We start from the raw sequence: 24,180 nt of genomic DNA, 5'->3' as shown, positions 1-24,180 counted from the left end.
CCTGTCAACAAGTCATCCATGTAGAAATCGTTTTTTATTATATTGCTTATTTCTGTATCCGAACATTCTTTGGCTATTTCCATTAAAGTTCTTACAGCCAAAAATGGGGCGCTGGCAGTTCCAAAGGTGACCGTCGTCAGCTTGTACTCCTTGACCGGTCCATCCTCCTCTTTTCTCCATAATACATGCTGATAGCATTGGCTTTCCTCGTCGACCATTATTTGCCTATACATTTTTTCGACGTCTGCCATGATCACATACTTTTTCGTTCTGAAGTTAATTAATATATCGAAGATGTCTTTTTGTAAACGGGGCCCAACATACATAATGTCATTGAGACTTCTTCCGTTGGTCGTGCTGCATGAAGCGTCGAAAACCACCCTGACTTTCGTGGTTAAGCTGTCCTCTCGTACCACTGCTTGATGGGGTAGGTAATATTTTCCTTTTCCGTTTCTCTTTACCTCCTTCATGTGCCCCAGCGCCTTGTATTCGTCCATGATCTCCGAGTACTCCTTCTTCAACGCCTGGTTCTTGTTCAAACTCTTTTCCAAACTTATAAACCGCGCCATTGCCTTTTTGTATGAATCGCCTAAGACCTTATCATCTTTCAAGGGAAGCTGCACCACAAACCTGCCATCTTCGTTTTTCTTTGTAGTCGCTGCATACATCTCCAAACACTTTTCATCCTCATTGGAAGCATCCTCTGCGTCGATGTCTTCAATCTCCCAAAATCTTTCCATTTCCATTGTCATATTCACCGATCGTTTTTGTTGAGGAAGTCGGATTGATAATGGTCCAGATAACATCAAACCCAGCTTTGTTTGTTGTCCCAGCATGCCATTCCTCTTTATAATTCCATTTTCGATTATGTCCACGTATACATCTCCGCCGAGTACTAAATCAATGCGCTCACTCTTGTTGTAGTTCGGATCCGCCAGTTCAAATTTCTTCCAGTAGTCATAGTCATCCTCGTACTCTGAGTCCAGGCGAACCGACGCCAATGTTGGCATCACAAGAGCCTCTACATCGACCCAGTACTTGCTGGCAAATCTTGGATGAATTCTTATTTCCACCTTCGTTTTTGCTACTCCAACTAACTGATCGCCTAACCCATGCAATTCCATATTTGTTTTATTCCGAGGTACTTGTAGTATCTGAGCCGCTTCTTCTCGAATAAATGTAGTTTGGGATCCCTGATCGATGAGAGCCTTCAGTGTTATCCATTCTCCATGCTTGTTTTTCACTCTCACTTGGGCCGTTGCCAGCAGTACACTTTTCCTGCTTTTAGTGACGTATGTTGTTGACTTTTTATTCGTATGCAACAACGAATGGTGATTTACGCCACAAGTACTGCATTTCATATCACTTTCACATTTTATGTTGTAATTGTGCTTCAAACATCTAAAGCACGTTTTGGACGTTTTGGCCCATGCCAACCGGTCCGGGACCGTTAAATTTAAAAATTTGTGGCATATATCCACTTGATGTCCCAATTTCTGGCAATAGCTGCAACTTATCTTCCCATTCATATTAAATCTCTGCTGCGTTTGTTGTTGCCTTTGTAGTACTACTGCATTTGGCTGCGCTGCTTGTGCTCTTGGTAAAAATACCGAATTTGTTTTCGTTGTTGCTGCTTCCAAATTCTGGTATCTTTCTTCTAAGAATTCCAACACATCATCTAATTTTTGGATTTCCTTGGACTTCCTGGTAAACTGCTCGTATAAGAGAAGTCCATCCTTGTCCAATTTTCGTATAATAACTCTCGCGATGATTGGATCAGCATTATCAATTTCACAATCCATCGCTTTAAGTGCTTGCACGCACTCTATTGTTGTATCCAACAACGACCTTATTTGCCGTGAAGACTGGTTGCTTACATTTGGTTGATCGAGCAACCTGTCTATAGTTGTTTGGAACAATATTCTCTTGTTCCCGTACCTTTGCTTTAGGATTTCCCATGCTGCTTCATAATTTCTTGCATCTATAGCCAGATGCTTTATTACTTTAAATGCTTCACCTTTTATATGCGCCTTTAAGTGAAACATTTTTTCCACTGCTGACAATCTGATATCTTCATTTATCAGCTTTTCAAAGATGTCCTGGAATGAGGACCATTCTTCCATTTTTCCATAAAAATCTGGTATTGTCACATCTGGAACCTTAACGCGCCTGCTTCCATCCTTCAATTCTGTTGCTTTTCTGGCTAATTCCTTCTTGGACTTTCCATATAAGCTATCTATTTCCTCAATATCCTGCAACTCCTTTATGTTGCCAGGATCCTGAATTAGGACTTCCATCCTCATGCCTTCAATAGTGGCATTTTGCCTTTCCCAGGACTCTTTTAATAAATCCAATTCGTACAACTCCGTGACGGAGTGTACTTCTTCCATACTCCTCTTAAATTTGCTTATGCTATACCTTACTTGGTTTAGCAGAGCATCTCGTCTTGCATCTTCTACCGACCGTCGCACCTCTCCACTGGTCGACGGGGTTCCAAAGATGACGTTTTCATTTGTTTCTGGTTCCATTATCTTAGTATCTTCCAAGGCAGTTTTCTCCTCCTTGTCCAGATTTTCCATCGCTGACCTTGTAACCTCGTACACATGCTGATAATAGTTGTGTTTTAGGTATTCGTCGTCAATTTTCAGCATTGGTTCTAATAAACCATGATTATGGGCAAACTCCTTCCAAGTCTCGCCCAGTTTCTTCTTAATATCCTGCCTTTGCGGCTCACGCATCGGCACTTTTTCGCTGCTCCTGAAGAGTTCTCCGATCATATTACCCAATTCCTTTTGGCGATTTAATAATTTTTTGGCAGACATTTTTCTCCTTTGTTCAGATATGTTTTTTATATAATTTTTTTTTCTTTTACTATGTCGATACTACGACGACGACTTATTCAGATTTTTATTCCAAATTGCTTTACTGGTTCTATTGAGTGTCTTACCACTGGTGGGGGATCACTCAATATTTCGAAGGACCAAAATGAACGGAATAATGCAGACGCGTTGATGTTTGTTTGAATGTTTCTTGAACACTGATTTTATTTTCATTTTCTTTTACTTAAGAGTAGCGATGCCTAATAATTCTTAGCCTATCTATTCAATACAATATTCTTATCATTTAACTCTTGCATTTCCCACAACGCAGTGAACGTTGGAGTTTCCCACCATGTGTGTCATTCTTATCACAACCATGATCCTAAGGGGCACTCTTCTAATACAACTACCCCCTACCTGGGGTCGTAAAATTCCTAAACTGTGTGATCATATCACACACAGTACTTGAAACGGCAATAAAATGCGAGCAAACATTTACTTAGCCTACACAAATAGTGACAAAAATACCTACATACAAAATAGTACTTAAAACTAGAGTGGTAATAAAACCTAAACAAAACTAAAAGAATATCTGTTCGAACGTATTTCGAACAATACCACTTTTAGTTGGAAACAATGGTAAAACATTTGAGTTACCACCATTTAGAATAGGGACATGTCGGGCCGTTTACATAGATGGCGGAAGAATGAACAAATATGCATACATGTATTTGGTCACTTATTATCTTGCTTATCTAAAGACTATTATCGGTTCTATATTACAACAAAAATATTCATTAGATTGCAATAATACATGGTAAACCCAATCGATTTTTTTTTTAATTTTTATTAGATTTGAATCTATAACTCATGAATGTCCCTTAACATTTTAACTGCTTCTAAATATGAAGCGCTATGACCTATGATTAATCCAATCGGTGGACATATTCTTTAATTTGTTTTTTGGTTTGCGACTAAAAACAAGCAATTAAAAAAACAATATAAATGTTTTTTGTCCTCCCCCTAAAGTCGTCAACTACATACATACTATGTATATGACAAATAGTAAACGGTCTCTTTATTTACCTGATAAAATTTCATAAATAGTCAACGAAATTACGAATTGTGTTCCGACACAATTCGGCTTGGGTATAACACCAAATGCCTCTGGCGTTCCTTACAACGTGGTGTATCATTACCATGTTTTTCGGTACTATTTCTATATTCTAATTTAATTCATAAAACGTTTTAGTAAAATTCAACATTCCTTGGTGATTTACAAATTTCTGGCACATAGATAGCGATTCGATTCAATATTTATAAATGCAATATTAGGCGAATGGAATGCCCGATTTTATACAAAATGTGTGAATCGTAATATTTCTTTCAAAATTAAATTATGTTATAATATGGCGAATATCGGTCCACTCCTTCTGGTACTTCCTCCACAAAATGTTCAAAATTGTGCTGAAAGTGCATTTAATAATATCTTACGAGCAGGTCATCCGATTAAAATATTAGCACAAGCTAATATTTTAACCATGCCTGTATATAGGACTTATCGGTCCGCTCGCTTCAATAACCGGGTATATTTGGGCACTTTTTTGATTTAAACTGCCGTACAAGAGTCATTCGTGAGGTTTTTCACTCATAATTGATGAAACAGATATACACATTTCATATATATAATTTTTTATATGTATATAATTAAAGTAATAAAATCAACAGATTAATAACCGTGGTACAATTGTGCTCATCCAAATTTAACGATGTAATTCATTACAAGTTGGACTATCATATGGTTTTTTTAAGTAGTCTATGAAGATCCGATCTAATACAATTTTTTTTTGTTTGCCCACTTCTATGAAAATAATAACTCAATTTTTATATGTGTATCATGGTACAATTATACTAGGCAAGGTTTATTCAATGGTACAATTATACAAGGTAATTGTAAAAATTCAACAAATACACAAATGTAATATCAATAAATCTGATTAATTTTCAATATATATTATTTGTGAATTTTCAGAATAAAATTGAAAAACATCACCCCTATTCTGTATGTCGTCGTCGACACGAAACGACGTCGAAGAGAGTCGTCTTTTGCAAATTGGTATTCTCTATGTCGTTGTCGACATTTATCGATAACTATTGAAACATTTTTGGTATTCCGTAACAATGTGTGACGACGACGATGTCGAAGATTTCTTCGTCATAGTTTTTGTTGACGACTGAAGCGTTTGAACATTTTTTTTAGAAATTAAAAATAAAAACATGACCGGACAAGAACAGGATACATCATTCTAGAATCTATTCAATACTTAATGCAAAATAAAGTGTAAATAAAGAAAAATATATGGGATCTATATATAAATCTGAACCGATTTTGACCAATGTCAATAGGACTCGTCTATGTGGAAATAAAATTTCATCCCAATTGGATGGATTTTTTCCAAATTTCATCCCGTTCGGATCATAATGGTGGCATTTAACAACAAAATAAACAGCTGACCACATTTTTAGAGATGTGTTTTTTGTTTTTATTGATATTATCGATAAATAGTCGACATCGTCGCATGAGTGTTACAGAATACCAAATCAGTGTCGAAGTGATGTCGATGTCGAAAGAGAAACGTCGTCGACAACGACGACATACGGAATAGGGCTGCATGAATGAAAATCTTGCAAAATTATAATTCTATTGCTTCCAGATCTTTCCTCTAATTGAGTCATTGCTATAAAAACGATAAAAATAGCGTAAAAATTTCAGTTCTTCATTGCAAAAATATTTGCTGTTTTAAATATTCCCATTAGGAAATTGAAGTAAATTGTAAACCAATGGTTAACGAACTTCTGTTGGGATTTCTTTAATTTGAAAATGTATAATTGCTAAGTACTCTTTTAAGGGGACCCCCCATTCTCGGGGCCAACATTTTTTTGATTTAATTTGAATCTACACTAATTCAAGAATGCTCCTACAAAATTTCAAGTGAAAATCTCAACAACTCTTGAAGATATAGCGATTTATTGTGTCAGCATCAAGTGACGGCTAAAGGGCTTCTCAAACTTTAAACGCGTTTTTCTCTAAACATTTTTTTGCGAATGGCGGGCACGATAACTCAAAAACTAATAACCCAATCGATTCCAAATTTTTACACGTTTCCCTGTGAGTGTATAGCTATCGTATGGACTAGGATAAAGCCAAACGGTGAAGATCTTCCTTATTTTTTAATCTGGTTTTTGGTAAAAAAATCGGCTATTTTCCAAAAATATTTTTACAGTGGTCCGCCATTTTGTTAATTTTAGAGCGATGTCAATAATCCTAGTTCATACGAGAGCCAGACATGTACTCTTTCTAACGTTGGAATTTTCGGATTCCGATGTTTTAGTGAGGAGTTATCATGCCCGCCATCAAAAATAACCATTTCTCTTTAATTACAAAAAACAACAACAAAACAATTACACAATATTTTTGTAAATAAGTTTTCCTCTCTTTTAAATCTTCAAATATATATGTGCATTGTTACAAACCTTAACAAGCATTGGTATTGATTTACCAGCCCATTGAAAATCTTGAAAAATTAAAATCGAGAATGGGGGGAGGGGGTTCCCTTAAATTAATATAATTGAAATTCTCAGATCAATTGACGGCTGTAAAACCGGTTCAGAAAAAAATTAAACGCCGATACTATATTTTTCTCTCGTGTGCAGATTTGGGATTTCACAAATTTGTGTTGTATTATTTTCTGGTTCCCTATATATTGTAATGCCGAAATTGTATTATCGTATTTTTATTTCAAGAATAATGTGTACAAAATTTTCCTGCTGATTCGTTTTACATAAATCAAAAATGTCATATCGAACTTGACACGAGTATTACGATACAATTAAAGCAGCTGGGTATTGCAGTTATATCTGTACCATGTATATCTGTACCATGTATATCTGTACCATGGACATAATTATGGAAGGCAGTCTCATTTGAAAAATGGACAATGGCAAACCTTTTTAATATGGAATTCATATATCAATTTGATATAAAATGAAGAATAATTTCCATAAAATTGTACGTATGTCGATTGTCATATTTTTAATTAATTAAACAAAATATATTTTCTAACAGCCCTACCTAAAATTCAACTAACACGTTCGACGTTATTCACTCCAAAAGTAAAAGCAAATTTACGTATAACATTTAATCACGATTAAAGGATGAATCAGGGTTTATTTTCTTAATCACGCTGAATTTACCATGATTTATCATACAAATTTAAATCATCGTGCAGCAGGTTTTATTTTAAATCATGATCGAAATCATGATACTACTGAAATGCAACGCGGGTTTTGTACGAAAAAATACAACCCTCTCACAATGTACCAAAATTTGCAACTGTTTCACATGGCGTTTATTTTTAAATTTAACGGTTGACAAATACAAAAATAACAGATCAAAGAAAAATAAAAATTAATTATAGTATTTTTGTGTTTTAGGTGTTTTTTTTTTTACTTTCCAAACGATCAGAGTATTGCAAAAACCTTTCCATTGTGGTAATTCTTCTATTCTTTTTCAAATTGTAAACAAATATTTTTGGCGCAAATTAATGATTTTGTATGTATACTAACAAACATCAGCTGATCGGCATATAGATCATGATTAAAGGTATGTGTAAACAATTAGGGTGTATTTCTGGATTTCGTTAATCGAGTCGATTTAAAATCGTATATGTAAATGTACTTTAAAACACATGTATTTATATGAATGCTACCGAAATACGGCGACGTACGAACTTTCAAAGTTGAACAAATTCAACTATGACAGAACGTATTTTTATACCCTTCACCACACTGTGGTACAGGATATTATGTCTTTGTGCATATGTTTGTAAAAGGCAAAAGGAAACGAGATAGACACATGGTTGCTTTTGAGAATATGCATAGAATCACTTATTAAGTCTATTTATGCATGTGCGTCTGTCCGTCCGTCCATGTATTTTTGTTAACAAAGTACAGGTCGCATTTGTGATCCGATTTGGATGAAATTTGGCACAGTTCACTTATTTGGCCCAAGGACGAACCTATTGAATTTGGGAAAAATCGGTTCAGATTTAGATATAGCTCCTATATATATTTTCGTCCGATTTTATGTAAATGGTGCACTAAAGTCCCTATATATCCTTCGATTTGCACGAAATTTGGCACAACGTACTGAATTAAGTCTAGAACGATGTGTCTTAAATTTCGTGAAAATCGGTTCAGATTTAGATATAGCTCCCATATATATTTTCGTCAGTTTTTGTGTAAATGGTGCACCAAAGTCCCTATATATCCTTCCGTTTGCACGAAATTTGGATTTATAAGTAAATGCAGAACAAGTTTCGATGAAATCGGTTTAGATTTCGATATTTTGCTTTATTATACATTATTATTTTCATAATTTTGTCCCATTGTAAGAAGCAACTCTATATCTGAACAAAATTTATTATAGGTTGCAAAATGACATGTTTAATTTCATGTTAATGGTCCTTAAAAAATGCGACGTCCGTTAGGATCCCATCTGTTGAATATACCCAAGGTGGTGAAGGGTATCATATAGTCGGCCCCGTCCGACTTTACTACTTTCCTTACTGGTTGTTTTTCATTTCTTGAAAAAAGAAACAAATTATAAAGAAAATATGAATTTTTCAAAAATGATATGAAATAATTGGACACATTTTAGAATTTTTCAAGTTAGTTCCTCGATTTTGTTTAGATCGCTAAGAGATATGGACTCGACGTATTTGGGTAATACGTCCGTACAAAACATTTCGCCATAGTGGGGACTGCCATTAAACTAAATAACTAAATTTGTTAAAAAAATTATAGTCTATTATTCATCATATGCAATATCACCCTGCCGGGCATACTTTTTTTGACATGTTGTTTGAGAAGTGTTGGGTTAAGATGTTAATTCGCTCCTGATTTTATTGTAAATGTAAATATACTTAAGAGCTAGACCGTCACAGAAATCTTAGGCTATCTTATTCTGTGTACTTATCATTAGAACCGCTTGTTAGTCCCTTGCTGAGTGCATTATCAGTTGGGCATTGCCTTTATTATTGATGCACCCCAGCAACGCACACAAGCATTATCACTTAGACACACTTATCTACCTAAATATATTTATGATAGGCAATTAAATATTTTATGATCTACATAGTGTAAATTATGTTATATTTTATGAACATTCTTCCGGCCGGCAAATAGACTGTTTATACATTCGGCACAATTGGGAGTTTAATCGCTGCGATCCGTTTTTACTTTAATGATTGTTCTTAATATTATTATAAGATAATGTTAAAACTAATATAAATGTTAAGTGGCCTGATAGATAATGGAACGCCAAGCCTCTTAATTCGATGTTTCCATCTTGGTTATCCACGACCTTCTTTAGCTGGTTGATTTCTTCATGATGATTAGCCAGTACATTTCCAAATGGTTTTATGCTCTTCTTTTCCGTTGGACTCACTATTTCGTTTCTTAGTTGCTGTTTGTTTTTGTTGCAGATTTCTTGTATGGTTCTTGGTCGATGTATAGTTTTGTGGTCGATTTTGAATTTATATATTTTTGATAGATATTTCCTTTGATAGATTTTTTAATGTTATGCTGTTTTCCGGCCAATGTTTGTTGTTGTTATAAAGTGTTGAAATTATTTAGCCATTTGATTTATGCGCTGTTTGCGATGGTGGTATTGTTTAAATTGGTTAACGATATGTTGTTGTTGATTGCTTTGTCCTCCGCCGTTGTTGGATTTTCTGTTATTTGGACGACGTGGACGACTGTTGCGTCAGGGACCTCCTTGACCACCTTGGTCTTGACCATCGCCATGGTGTATTGCGATTGCGACGCTGTTTATCGGCAGCAAATTGGCTACCACGTACCGGTTCGCCGAAGAGGCCGGTTACATTTGCAGCATCACTGCCCTTTTCGCTGATGACAACATCGAATTCGACAATTTCGCCAACGGAGCGTACGGCTTTTTTGGGATTATTTTTGATGATAGTACTCTGATGGACAAACACATCTTCTTTAGTGTCATCCCGATTAATAAAACCATAGCCGCGTTTGACATTGAACAATTTAACGGTACCGGTAAACTTAGTAGCAATAACTTCATTTACAAGCGGCGGCTGTCTTTGTTGCTGAGCAGCATCACTTTGTGGCGAGTCTTGAGGCTCTACTTCCATTCTTCCTCCAATGTGAGGATCTGCCGGCGGGATTATATAAGCACCTTTGCTAGTAGTCCCAGGCTTCATTGGTATAGTTCCCGAATGAATCCAGCCCAACTTCGTGTTCTGCCCCACGATCGCTGCATCATGCCGAACTCCTTTCTCCAATATTTGTGGGAATATGTTGAATGCTGTACTGGAAGCTGTTATCAGGATAAGCTGATGCTAATTTCGGCAGGACTAGGGCTTTGACATTGATCTTAGTACTGCTGAAAAATCTCGGTCTTACTTCGAGCAAAATTTTTGATTTTGCAACTCCCACAATAGTCTCTCCGAGACCTCTTAGGTTAGCATCGGTCTTCCTCTTTGGAAGTTGTAGTAGCTGCGCTGCATCCTCCGATATCGACGTTGTTTGTGACCCTTGGTCCATTAAAGCCCTTAACGTTATGTACTCGCCATGTAAAGACCGTACTCGAATTTGGGCCGTTGGGAGGAGAACATTTGTTGCTGTGTTGGTTGTCATTGCCTTAGAGTTGTTCACTTTCTCCAAATGGATCAGAGTGTTATGACTCAATCCACACTTCTGACATTTGTCATCGCCTAGACACCTCTTCTCTTTTCCGTGCTTCAGACACTTCAGGCATAACTGGGCTGACTTCACCCAACTATATCGCTCGTTCGATGATTGAGTCGCAAATTTCCTACAAGCCACAATGTCGTGACCAATCAACTTGCAAAATCTGCATTGCCTCTTCTCCGCTATGTCTGATATGTCTTGCTGCTTGAATATTTCTGGAATGTATTGTATTCTGTCTGCTGCTTCCAATGCTTGATATTGCTGTTCCAGGAAGTCCAGCACGTCTGCAAGTTTTTGAATTTCCTTAGACGTTTTCACAGTTTGCTCGTACTGAATAAGTCCCTCTTTGTCCAGTTTCCTTATAATGATCCTGGCTAAAATCGGATCAGCATGGTCCAACGGTATTTCCATCGCCTTCAATGCGTGAACACTCTCATTCATGCTATCAAGTAGTTTCCTTAAGCTGGATGCCGATTGACTATTTATATTGGGGTGATCCAACATCTTATCCACTAGTTTCGTGAATAAAATTCTCCTGTTGCTGTATCGCTTTTCAGCAACTCCCACGCTGCCTTATAGTTTGCGTCTGTTATTTGTAAATGCTGCACTAATCGTAAGGCTTCTCCTTTCAAATTAGTTTTCAGGTAATACAACTTTTCCACGTCCGATAGTTGCATATTACCATCTATCATTTTTTAAATAGATCGTGAAAGGAACTCCATTCCTCCACATTTCCATTAAAACTTGGAATCTCTATTTTTTCAATTCTACCGCATGAGCTTCTTCTTTTCCGCCACTTAATTTCCCAATTATTACTTGTATTTTCGCGTTCATTTTTTTTCCACTTCTTCTAATTCTTCATCCACTTCTTTCAGTCCATAGTCCGTGGTTAGTTCTAAATGCAGCCGCTTGATATCCTAGAATTGTCTCTCCCACGTATACTTGACATTCTCCAGAGCATATCTAGAGAAATCAGCAATGTCCACTTCCATGGCACCGGACAGCTTTATAATTTTTCTGCGAAATTGAGACAGCACTGCATTTTTCCTTACACTATTGGACTGGGGGGAATTACGGCACATTCTTTTAACGCCGTCTGATCTTCTTCTCACTGAGGAGCTTCTTTGCTAATTTGCAACTGCATAAACTGCTGCATTTGTTGTTGCATTTCCAGAATTTGCGCCTGCATTACCGAACTGCTGCTGTGTCCCTGCACTAGGAAGCTCTGTTTCTGTCAGTTTCCCAGGCTCCACTCCCTCTGCTATCTCTTGCTTTTCGGGTTCTTCTTTAATTTTCTGCATGATACCTCTGCATATATCATGCACGCTCAGGAGTCGGTCCCATATGTTGTCCTTGAAATATACGTCGTTGTTTGCTCCCAGTTTGTTTAATTTTAGGTTATTTAATATCGCCTCGTCCATTTTTGTTTCGAGCGACTTAAGCTTCTAGTGCCGCTTTCCGTACCATCCCGCTTTTCAGTTTATCAGAAATCTCAATCATTTCTTTGAGAATCTGATTTTGTACCTTGTACAGATTATGTCTATCTGCCGACATTTTTTTTTGATTTGTGGCTATTAGCCTTATCAGTTTTTTAGTTTTTTAATATTTTGCCAATATTGGCTTTTTGTGCTTGTTTTTGTGCTTTTTATGTGCCTTTTTTAGCTTTTTTTTGTTTGTGCCTTCTTTGTCTTTTTATTTTATTGAGCCTTTTTGGCTTTTAAGGGGTTTCTTTTATAATAATATTTTTTTCTTTATTTTTTATTTATTTATTTTTTTTTTGATGTTGACGGTCGCTGCTTCTTTTCTCTCGAAGGACCACTGTTTGAGAAGTGTTGGGTTAAGATGTTAATTCGCTTCTGATTTTATTGTAAATGTTAATTCACTTAAGAGCTAGACCGTCACAGAAATCTTAGGCTATCTTATTCTTGTTAGTCCTTTGCTTAGTGCATTATCAGTTGGGCATTGCCTTTATTATTGATGCACCCCAGCAACGCACACAAGCATTATCACTTAGACACACTTATCTACCTAAATATATTTATGATAGGCACTTAAATATTTTATGATCTACATAGTGTAAATTATGTTCATATTTTTATGAACACATGTTTATAGTTTTCATTCAAAACAGTTTTTTTGCTTCTCCTACACAATTATGCTTTTGTTAGTTACGCCTTTGGCATTTTAGCTGACGATATGTGGGAATAAATGTGGTGAATATTTTTCGAAGTTTGATCGACAACTCGTAAATTAAGTTTACTTGAAAATGGGTAACGCAAATGGACGGCATACAAAAATTAATGTGTCTCCATCACATGTACTCATCTTTTTATAAACACCAATTACCGGCTTCAAATTAATCGGTCTATTGTGTGGAGGTTATTAAAACATAATGACCGGTATTGAAATTTTTTTTATTCCATAGAAAAATATTGTTCACCCTCCATGGTACAATTATAAAAGGTAACAGCAAATCCCAGCTGATTTGATTCCAACGTAATACTAGTGTCAATATGAATTTGCCAAATTATGTTTTTAAAAATCACCCAACAGGAAAATTGGGAACGCATACAATTTGTAATTGTTCTTTATTAAATGTGCTCCAATCAATCTGCCTGCTGGGAAAGTTTGAGGAAGCAAATCTTTGTTCAAGGAACAACTCGCTATTCCCAACATTTTCATATGTGGTACACATATATATGGCAATGGCTCAATTATAGGAAAGATGTGGAAGCGATAGAAATATAAATTTGATAGATTTTCATTCATGTTTTTCAATTTTTATTTTGAGGATTCGAAAATATTTAATTTTCAAAATAAAAATAAATAACACTAGTAGAACTTACAACAACAAATTTCCATGTGGGTATTGCATCGTTTTTTATACAACAACACTTGCTGTTACCTTCTATTATTATACCATGTTCATCCTCTATGAACACTGATTGCCAAGTTAAAACCACTTATTCAGGTAAATTCGAAAATATTAAAAATTCAAAAAACACCTATTTCAAAATTGTTTGCAAAAATGTGTTTGAACATCCAAGGAGCCGAAATACCACATTTATGGGTGTTTCATAGAAAAAAGTTCGTTATAAACATACTCGACTGTATTATAATGTACTCGATTTACTTTCGATAAAATCACCTTCTGTAATTTTTGTATCTTTTCTCCGAATAGATGCAATAAAAACCAGTAAGGAAAGTAGTAAAGTCGGTCGGGGCCGGCTATATGATACCCTTCACCACTTTGGATATATTCAAAAGATGAATCCTTTTGGTCAGATATAGAAGCTATATCTAAATCTGAACCGATTTTCACGAAACTTAACACACATCATTCTGTGCCATTACGCTGTGCCAAATTTCGTGCAAATCGAAAGATATATAGGGACTTTGGTGGACCATTTACATTAAATCGGACGAAAATATATTTGGGAGCTATATCTAAATCTGAACCGATTTTCTGGTAACTTTACACACATCATTCTAGACCTAATTCATTACGCTGTGCCAAATTTCGTGCAAATCGAGAGATATATAGGGACTTTGGCGCACCATTTACATTAAATCGGACAAAAATATATATATTTGAGCTACATCTAAATCTGAACTGATTTTTCCCAATTTCAATAGGGTTCGTCCTTGGGCCAAATAAGTAACCTATACCATATTTCATCCAAATTGGATCATAAATGCGACCTGTACTTTGTTCACAAAAATACAAAAGGAAACATGTGTCTATCTCGTTTCCTTTTGCCTGTTACAAACATATGCACAAAGACATAATACCCTGTACCACAGTGTGGTGAAGGGTATAAATAGTGACAGAAAGTCTGACGTTATGTAGATGATGTTCATAATACTCTTTATTAATTATTTTATTTTTTCAGGAAAACGTGCTCAGGAATTTATTTGCGTATACACGTGTATTGCTTTAATGGTTATCGATTTTATTCTCATATTGAAACATTTTCATTTCGATCGGATAATAGTGACGTGTATTTCGGCAATATGTGGCATAATCACAGCAGATTTCGGATCGGGTCTTGTCCATTGGGCAGCAGACACATGGGGTTCTGTGGAATTACCCATCATTGGAAAAGTACAGTGTTATACTAGCATTGAATGCCGATTAAGACTTCACTTCTTCTTTGCAGAACTTTTTACGTCCTTTCCGGGAACATCATTTGGATCCGACATCGATTACTCGTCACGATTTCATTGAAACGAACGGTGATAATTTTATGGTTAGCATACCTATATTAGGATTTTTGGCCTATTGTTTCAATACAAAATCGCATAGTGACATCCAACAGGATTTTGGATGGATATCATATTTATTTCTATGCTCGATTTTCGTGGCCATGACCAATCAGGTAAATAGTATTGCCACTGACAAATTTTGCACAAAAAATGATCCAAGCTTGTTACCATTTTATTACAGATTCACAAATGGTCCCATACTTATTGGGGACTACCGAAATGGGTGCTGTTTTTGCAGAATTACCATATCGTTTTACCTCGCAAGCATCATCGCATCCACCACGTAGCACCACATGAAACGTATTTTTGCATAACAACTGGCTGGTTAAATTGGCCTTTGGAGAAACTGAGGTGAGTCAGACCCTAATATACCTAAAATTGAGTTTCATGCTACTTTTATGCGCTTAGTCGAAAAAAGTACTGGGGAATGTCTTTGAAAAAAATGCAAGAACATTTTGAATTTTTTGTGGAAAATGTATGACTTTATATTCGGTATATACATTATATATACAGATTTCACTTGTTCTGTGACTTATGCTAAAAATTTGTGGAGAATATTTGTGTCCCTTATACAATCCTTCTAAAACGACATCTTCCGAAAAATGGGTAAAAACTAGCAATAAGTACTATATTAACCCTTAAATGAGTTTTTGTTTTTTAAGATTTTTGACGTTTAGGCCGATTTTTGAGTTTTAGTCTATTCTGAGACTTATAGTAAAACTTTATGGCGAACATTTCTGTAGAATATTCTGAGCAGCTTTAACCCCGTTTTGAATGCGTTTTCAATCACTTCTGGAAAAGGGGACCGAAAATACCCCTTCAATGAGTCGGTTGGTGGTTAAAGTTGTATACCAAATATTCCTCGACATTTTATCAGTACTTTTGCCGAAGACACCATATACGTAAAAAGCAAGGATTTCAAGAAATCATAATTCGAAAATTATCCAAATTCTTGAAAAGGGGGAATATTGCCCCGCCTTTTAGGTTACCTCCCGACGTAAACTTTCTAAACGCCGATACACGTATCTTCTTTGGAATTACCCGGTAATTATTTTTTGTGTTGCACAGTGTTATTGAAGTGAAGACCCTAATGAATTCTTTACAAAAAAAGTAAAAATCAGACTGATTGTCACTAACACCTTTTATAAATACACCTTGCTTCAAACAATAAAATTAACAGTAAGTAAATATGACAACATTTTGTTTAAATTTCCAATTTGTTGAAAAACACACGATTGGTCAATCATATCCCATTTTTTGCTTATACAAAACTTTACTGAGTAAATTTTTCAAGTAAAACGGCATCAAATTTATTTGTCCATATGTCCAATAAATTAATCTGATGGAAGAAAAACATATATTCTTCGACAAATCTTCTATAAATAGGACACATTCACAGGCCTCCTCTTCTGGTTAGGGGACCTTTTCTGCAGCTTGAACCCATCTCTCCTTGTTAAATTCTGACTTTCTTCTAATTAAATTCGACAGGAACGTGGCCTCTTATAGATATGAGATCTAATCGTCTGAAAAGTTATGGTTCCACGCCGGAATCTTCTTTACGGTCATATGGTCATCATTTGGAAATCCCAATGTCTCCTCCCAATAGCCAGTATCGATGTCGATTGTTTTTCTCCTTTTTTGTTCTTTATTTTGAAATGTCTTCTATTTCTATATATATTTTTTTTAATTTTACGTCGAATTAAAATTGTTGTGACATTTAATGTTACAATCACCTGGTTTGATACGGTTACCTTCTTAATATACCTTGTTGCCTTGTTTACATGGTACAATTATAAAAGGTAACAGCAAATCCCAGCTGATTTGATTCCAACGTAATACTAGTGTCAATATGAATTTGACAAATTATGTTTTTAAAAATCACCCAACAGGAAAATTAGGAACGCATACAATTTGAAATTGTTCTTTATTAAATGTGCTCTTGTATTCAATTTACTCAATCTGCCTGCTGGGAAAGTTTGAGGAAGCAAATCTTTCTTCGAGGAATAACTCGATATTCCCAGCATTCTCATATGTGTTACACATATATATGGCAATGGCTCAATTATAGGAAAGATGTGGAAGCGATAGAAATATAAATTTGATATATTTTCATTCATGTTTTTCAATTTTTATTTTGAGGACTCGAAAATATTTCATTTTCAAAATAAAAATAATTTGATGATAATTTGTTTCTTTGTTTACATTTTTCTGTCAAATGAGTTGACACTAGTAGAACTTACAACAACAAATTTCCATGTGGTTGTTGTATCGTTTTTTGTACAACAACACTTGCTGTTACCTTTTATGTCCAAATTTAGATTAGGCGAGTTTACTTGCGGCAAGTCCTTTTTTGTAAGAGAGAGGGGCAAGGGGTCATGGTATAATAATAGAAGGTAACAGCAAGTGTTTTTGTACAAAAAACGATACAACAACCACACGGAAATTTGTTGTTGTATGTTCTACTAGTGTCAACTAATTTGACAGTAAAATGTAAACAAACAAACAAATTATCATCAAATTATTTTTATTTTGAAAATGAAATATTTTCGAATCCTCAAAATAAAAATTGAAAAACATGAATGAAAATCTATCAAATTTATATTTCTATCGCTTCCACATCTTTCCTATAATTGAGCCATTGCCATATATATGTGTAACACATATGAAAATGCTGGGAATAGCGAGTTATTCCTTGAAGAAAGATTTGCTTCCTCAAACTTTCCCAGCAGGCAGATTGAGCATATTTAATAAAGAACAATTACAAATTATATGGGAACGCATATTTTCCTGTTGGGTGATTTTTAAAAACATAATTTGTCAAATTCATATTGACACTAGTATTACGGTGGATTCAAATCAGCTGGGATTTGCTGTTACCTTTTATAATTGTACCATGGCAAGGGGTATAGAAATGAAAAAAATTGCTCGTACCGACAATTTTCTGGCAATTCGTTTTGTGTATTTCGTATTTGTTGACATTTTATATATATTTAAATGTGAAAAAAACAACAAATAAAAAAAAAATTTGGAAACCGAATTGCCTTGTATAGACGCAAGGAGCAAGTTCAAAAGAGAACGATAAAAATTGCCGCAAGTAAACTCGCCTAATATAAATCAGGACTATTATTATACCATGCCTTGTTTACAAATTTCGACATATTTGGTCTGTTCCCGTACTGCAAGAATCTACTAGATTTTACTATTTTCTTCGATATCATAAAGGAAAATTTGTTATCGTAGTAAAAAGTAGTAGATTCTTGCAGTACGGGAACAGACCAATTATGTTACCAAAAAAATTGCTTTGTTGTAGTAATTCGCCGATGCGACTACCTAATATATGTGCCTTGTACTCGGTAATACAAAATTCAAAATAGTTCTCTCAATTCATACTCATTTAGCAATACAAAAAATCTGTTCTGTAACTTTCAGTTGTTAAGAATTACCGATGATTGTCGATAACTGCAAAGAAAATTTTAACGTTTAGCTAACAACCCTTATTATGGTTGTTAGCTAAACCTTAAAATTTTCTTTGCAGCCCTTAAGCGCTACCGACATATATAAAGAAGTTGACATCAATTGTAATTTTTACATAAACAATATGTGTTTTAATTTTTCCGATATTTGTCCGTACCGAAAAAAAAAAATACAAAATGTGTGTTCCTGAGCCTTTAAAGGTTTCAGAGGCAGGGAACGTATTAATAAATATAAATAATTTAGCAATTTTTGCCACTGAACACATCCTGTGCGTACATTTGGAAGGAAGGTATATTCATTAAAAGTTTGAAAGCTGAATGTTGTCAAAAGTAAATTTATGAAAAAATGCTGTTTATCAAATATTTTCGCAAATCTTCATCGATTGGCAAATCAAGCATTCCGTCGCTATAAAATGCCAACTAACATACTAATTGAATTAAAGGTGCGTCTATAGTTATGATACGACAAAAATAGTAGATTCTTGCAGTACGGGATCAGAACAAAATGTAAAACAAATTTACGAAATTGCACTACAGGTTTCATATTAATTTAGTTTTGATTTTCATTTCATGCCATGAACGTCTGTATTACATGCAACTTCAGTTATTTCCAATTTTTTTAAACAACAATTTGATGGAAATATTTTGGAAGCACAATGAAATATTCCTCAACTGATTAGAAAGAATATTCAAGAATGTACAATGTTTTACTTTATGCGGTCGAAAGAAACAGTACAAATTAGAAGATTCTTGGAGTACGGGAATAGGAAAAAATGTGCATAACATTTAGAACACACTGAACACACAGAGAGAATAAATCAGTACACCGCAGTGATAACAAATACCAGTACTGTTGTTGGTGTGTAAGCGTGAGATAAAGGTGTTTTTTTGGAAATTCGAACTAGAAGGGTGCGAAAAGTACCAAAATGTACCTTTTGTATTAGGAAAACGAGAAAATGTACATCTTTCTATCTAGGGTTTTTGGAAATTCGACCTATAAGTGTACGAAAAATACTAAACTTTACTTAATTTAGTTCTAATTGTATATATTGAACCATGATATTGAACATATGTATATAGCTATAATCTAGGTGTATTTAATAAGGTGTATGCATCAGCTACAACAACTAACATTTTACTAAAACAACATTGCTGTTATAGAAATTAAATTGTCATGTTGACAATTAGTTTTTGGCAAAAATAAAGAAAAACAATTATCCGTTTGTGTTTATTAATTTTTGTCAAGAACTATTCTTTGATGAATAATTTGTATATTCTTGGATTTTTGGCAATTTTAGGTTAGGGAGTCAAGTTTAAGACCCGGCCACGAATTATTTTGAAAAGTTTCCAACGTGTAGCCCTTGGTTCCTGGTGATGTTGCTATATTGTAAACTACAATTTTTTTCGAAGAATTGCCTTCAAATTTCGCCTCCTTAATGAAAGTTTGGTGGACATAAATCCCTGGCCAAAGACTTAATCAAGGAAATTGTGTTGCCCTTGTGCAATCTGGCTATAGGAGTATATCAAAGACTTCAACCTTTTGATTGATTTTTGGAGATACCAATAGGCAGAATCCATTATTTTGGTTCGAATACAAATATTTTTTGTTTATTTATTCTTCAAACAATAAATTTGACAGTCAATGAAGACTTTCAATTCGCCTCCTTGTTAACCTTATGAATAAACCTTGACAAAGACGATATAAATTAAAATTGAATAGAATGTTTACATAATATTAATATTTTCGTTTTGACATATAACATAATTTTGTATAGGTTTATATAACCTATACAAAATTGGAATTTTTAAATTAATTGTCGTTGATATTAAACAATATATATAAAAAACTACTTTGTGTTGTATCTTAAAAAAATGATATTGGTGTAGAAACATGGTATAATAAATAAGATAACAGCAAGTGTTGTTGTACAACAAACGATACAACAACCACATAAATATTTGTTGTAAGTAACGTCAACGTCATTTAATCAAAAAATGCAAACAAAACATACAAATTTGGTCTGTTCCCGTACTGCAAGAATCTACTACTTTTTACTACGATAACGAAATTTCCTTTATGTTTTCGAAGAAAATAGAAAATCTAGTAGATTCTTGCAGTACGGGAACAGACCAATTATAAAACATGTACATATTTTAAAATACCGAATACCGAATTTGGGGTACTTTTATATGGGAGCTATGCCTAAGCGTGGACCGATAAAGCCCATCTTCGAACATGACCTGCCTGCACACAAAAGACGACTCTATGCAAAATGTTGGCGATCTATCTCAATTCGTTTAGAGGCTATAGTGATTACAACAGACGGACATGGCTATATCGTCATAGAATTTTACGAAGATCAAGAATCCTATGTATGATCCTATGCACTGATATTTAATAAATGAAATGAATATATGTACTTTATAGGGTCTGAAATGATTATTTCGATGAGTTACAAACGGAAAAACAAAATTGATATACCCTCCACACTATGGTGGAGGGTACAATGCGTGCACAATATCTGGAGATCAGACTAAGAGCAACAAGCAGAAATAATAAGAGAAATGTCGTAAATCATTCATCAGTGAATACAGTGAGAAACACCTCAAATTACACACGTGGCATCCAACAAACACACCACTCACGAGACATACCTCAGCTTGGCACCGCCAACCCAATCAACGGTACCAACAATAATAATACTCTCACCTATGCTGATATGCTAAAAAACAACAATAACAACACTCTGTTTAATATAGATGAGTTATTCAATATATTTACTAATGCTCTTGACGAATTGAGCAATGGTACAACAAAATCACAGCAAATGTTTGTTATTATGTCTCTTGTCAAATATGCTTATGAATTTAAATAATTTAGGAGATCTTAAAATAATTCATTTGAATTCCAATGGAACAACAAACCATAGTCTTTTAAAACAGTTTGAAAATTTGTTAGAAAATCAAGAATCTCATATAGCTTCATTAAATGAAACTTTTTTAAACCATAGTCATAAGACATATCTTAAAAATTACTATATATATCGTAATGATCGAACGACTTCAAGAGGGGGCGGTGTTGCTCTTTTGATACATCGCACCGTACAACACAGACAACTCCCTATAATAACAACTAAATTTATAGAGAACGTGTCTGTAGTAATAAATGTTAATAATCATAACCTAAGAATTACATCATAGGTTATTTAAATGCAAAACATATATCATGGAAATGTTTATCAAATAATTCTGCAGGCATTTCCTTAAATAATTTGTACATGCAACGAAATTTCGTGATATACAGTCCAAGTCGTCCAACCCTTTACCAGCATCAAATGGGCAGAAGTCCATCAATTGTTGACATAGTTCTCAGCAATACTAATCTAGAAATAGAAGTTGAAACATTAGGTTACAAGTTTCCTTCAGACCACAGACCTATAGTATGTTCAATTGCATGTCAATCAATTCAAAAAGTTAGTACACACACATTTAATTTCAAACACTGTAATTGGGAATTATACAAACGCAAACACTCTTAATAATATTCCAAATCCAATCCAGTAGTAGTGCAACGTATCCAAGTACTCAAAATATTCGACACGACTTTCTCAGAGATATCACAAAATATATAAGTGACAGAAAAAGATTTAAAAGAAAACAGCAAAGAGCAAGGAATACAAACGAGGAAATGTTTTACAAGCAATGTTGCCAATTTTTAAGCAAGAAGATTAATGAGAGGATAAACCAGGAAAGAAATATGAAGTGGTCATATTTCCTTTCTAAAATTAAACCAGGAGACAAACAGTTTTGGAAGCTTAGCAGAAACTTAAGACGAAAGGGCTCCAATAATATTCCCACACTAGAAGTAGAAAATAGAAAGTTATTATCTGATGATGAAAAAGCGGAAATTCTTGCAGAAACTTTTTTCAGTTCTCATGTACTTACAATAGATTATATTCATCCCTATGAGCAGAAAATAAAGAGAGTGGTAACCACACTAAAATCGAACTCATCTAGTACTGAAAATATACACTTTATTACTTTCAATGAAATAAATTCAATAATAGCGAAACTTAGAGTAGCAAAATCACCTGGTTTTGACAAAGTGTCAAACATTTTAATTAAAAACCTTCCTGTCAATGCAATTAAAAAACTTGTATTGATTTTTAACTCATGCCTACGACATAATTATTTCCCAGAACGTTTTAAGGAAGCTAAAATTATAGCTAAAAGACCCTAAAAGTTATAGACCTATTAGTCTCTTATGTAATCTTGGAAAAATCTATGAGAAACTTATTCATTCCCGATTAAAAGAATTCGCTGATTCAAACAACGTCATAGCAAAGGAACAGTTTGGATTTAAAGAAGGACATAGATATCGATATCGAAAAAGCGTTCGATACTGCATGGCATACCGGTTTAATATACAAACTTCACAAGATGAATTTTCCTAAATATTTATGTAAAATTATAGATGATTTTTTGTGCAATAGAACTTTTAAAGTTGCCGTGAACCAGGTTTCCTCTCCCGCAAAAAACATCCCATCCGGTCTGCCGCAGGGATCTATTCTTTCCTTTTTCCCTTTACTTTACATAACTTACACATCAGACTTAAAGGTGCCTCGTTCAATAAATGTTGCATATTACGCAGATGATACTGCATTGATAACATCAAGTAAACTCACTAGTGCCTTACTAAAGAAAATGGAAAATAAAAATTAACCACGGCAAAACACAAGCTGCAATCTTTCCATTCAACAACTCACCAAAAAGATTCCCTCGCCGTCCTCTATCCTTTGGTCATCAAACTATTCAGGTATTAGATCATATAAAATATCTTGGTGTTGTCCTAGATAAAAAATTAAAATTTCAGAAACACATTGATTCTGTGCGTTTAAAAGCAATGTCAGCGATTAAATCACTCTGGCCCCTCTTAAATCATCGTTCGTATGTAGACATTAAAAACAAGAACTTATTATACAAATCTGTTATACCTCCAATTATGGCATACGCATCTCAAGTATGGTATACTTCAGCTAAATGTCATTTAACGAAACTTCAAATTATACAAAATAAATGCTTAAAAATGATTTATAACAAGCCATGGCGTTATCGTACACATACATTACACGCTGAGACTGGATTTGAAACATTTCAAGAATTCATAAGTAGACAGAACGAAATTTTTTTTACAAATTCCTCAATCTCGAATTATCCCATAATAAGAGACTGCATAGAGATAAATTAGTATATAACAGTAAATATATTTAAATCTAAAATATAACAAACAGAAGTCTTTATTCTGTAGTGATGCTATTTTACAAATAGTTCTCCAATAGACAATATCGGTTTCTAACAATGACCTATTAAAATAAGATAATAATAAGGTTTTTCCCATTTCCCTTTAGCCAAGAATTATTAAAAATACTAAAACGATACAAATTGTGATGTAATGTAATTATATGCTGTAATATCTATAGATAAATCCATACTCTAGATTTTTAAGTACATATAATTTTGTAAACATGTTAACTTTGGATGAATAAAAGAAATGAAAAAAAATTATTCAATATCAAAAAAAATTTGATGCTTATCTCTTAGTTACACTCACCCTCCATTTATTTCAGTTCAACACTGATTTACAAATATTTTTTTTATTTTCCAGGTTTTGGTCTACATTAGAGTGCCTTATAGAATTTTTGACAGGTCTGAAACCAAGGGACGATGATTTGAAATGGGCTAAAAAGGTTACATAGCTATTTCAATGAGCAATGAAACGGACCAATCACAATTATACGCAAGGTTTGCATCAACTACGTCTATTCTTACAACAATTA

The 24,180-nt window shown here is 34.3% G+C and overlaps 1 protein-coding gene across 1 annotated transcript in view; it reads left to right on the top strand.

Moving 5' to 3' along the window:
* Window positions 1–24,180, top strand: part of LOC133333826 (plasmanylethanolamine desaturase 1) — a 29,127-nt gene extending 4,947 nt beyond the window's left edge. The window contains exons 2-5 of the mRNA XM_061542141.1: window positions 14,498–14,709; window positions 14,765–14,983; window positions 15,052–15,221; window positions 24,009–24,180. Coding sequence (XP_061398125.1) covers window positions 14,498–14,709; window positions 14,765–14,983; window positions 15,052–15,221; window positions 24,009–24,099 — 692 coding nt within the window. The 3' untranslated portion in view covers window positions 24,100–24,180. The remainder of the gene's footprint in view (window positions 1–14,497; window positions 14,710–14,764; window positions 14,984–15,051; window positions 15,222–24,008) is intronic.

The sequence above is a fragment of the Musca vetustissima genome, unplaced genomic scaffold (genome assembly GCF_032173495.1).
Source record: "Musca vetustissima isolate MV318-11 ecotype Yass unplaced genomic scaffold, APGP_CSIRO_Mvet_v1 utg4715, whole genome shotgun sequence".
In the NCBI taxonomy this organism is placed as follows: Eukaryota; Metazoa; Arthropoda; class Insecta; order Diptera; family Muscidae; genus Musca; species Musca vetustissima.
The sequence above is the reverse complement of the archived record's forward strand: the minus strand, read 5'-3'. Positions and strand labels throughout refer to the sequence as shown.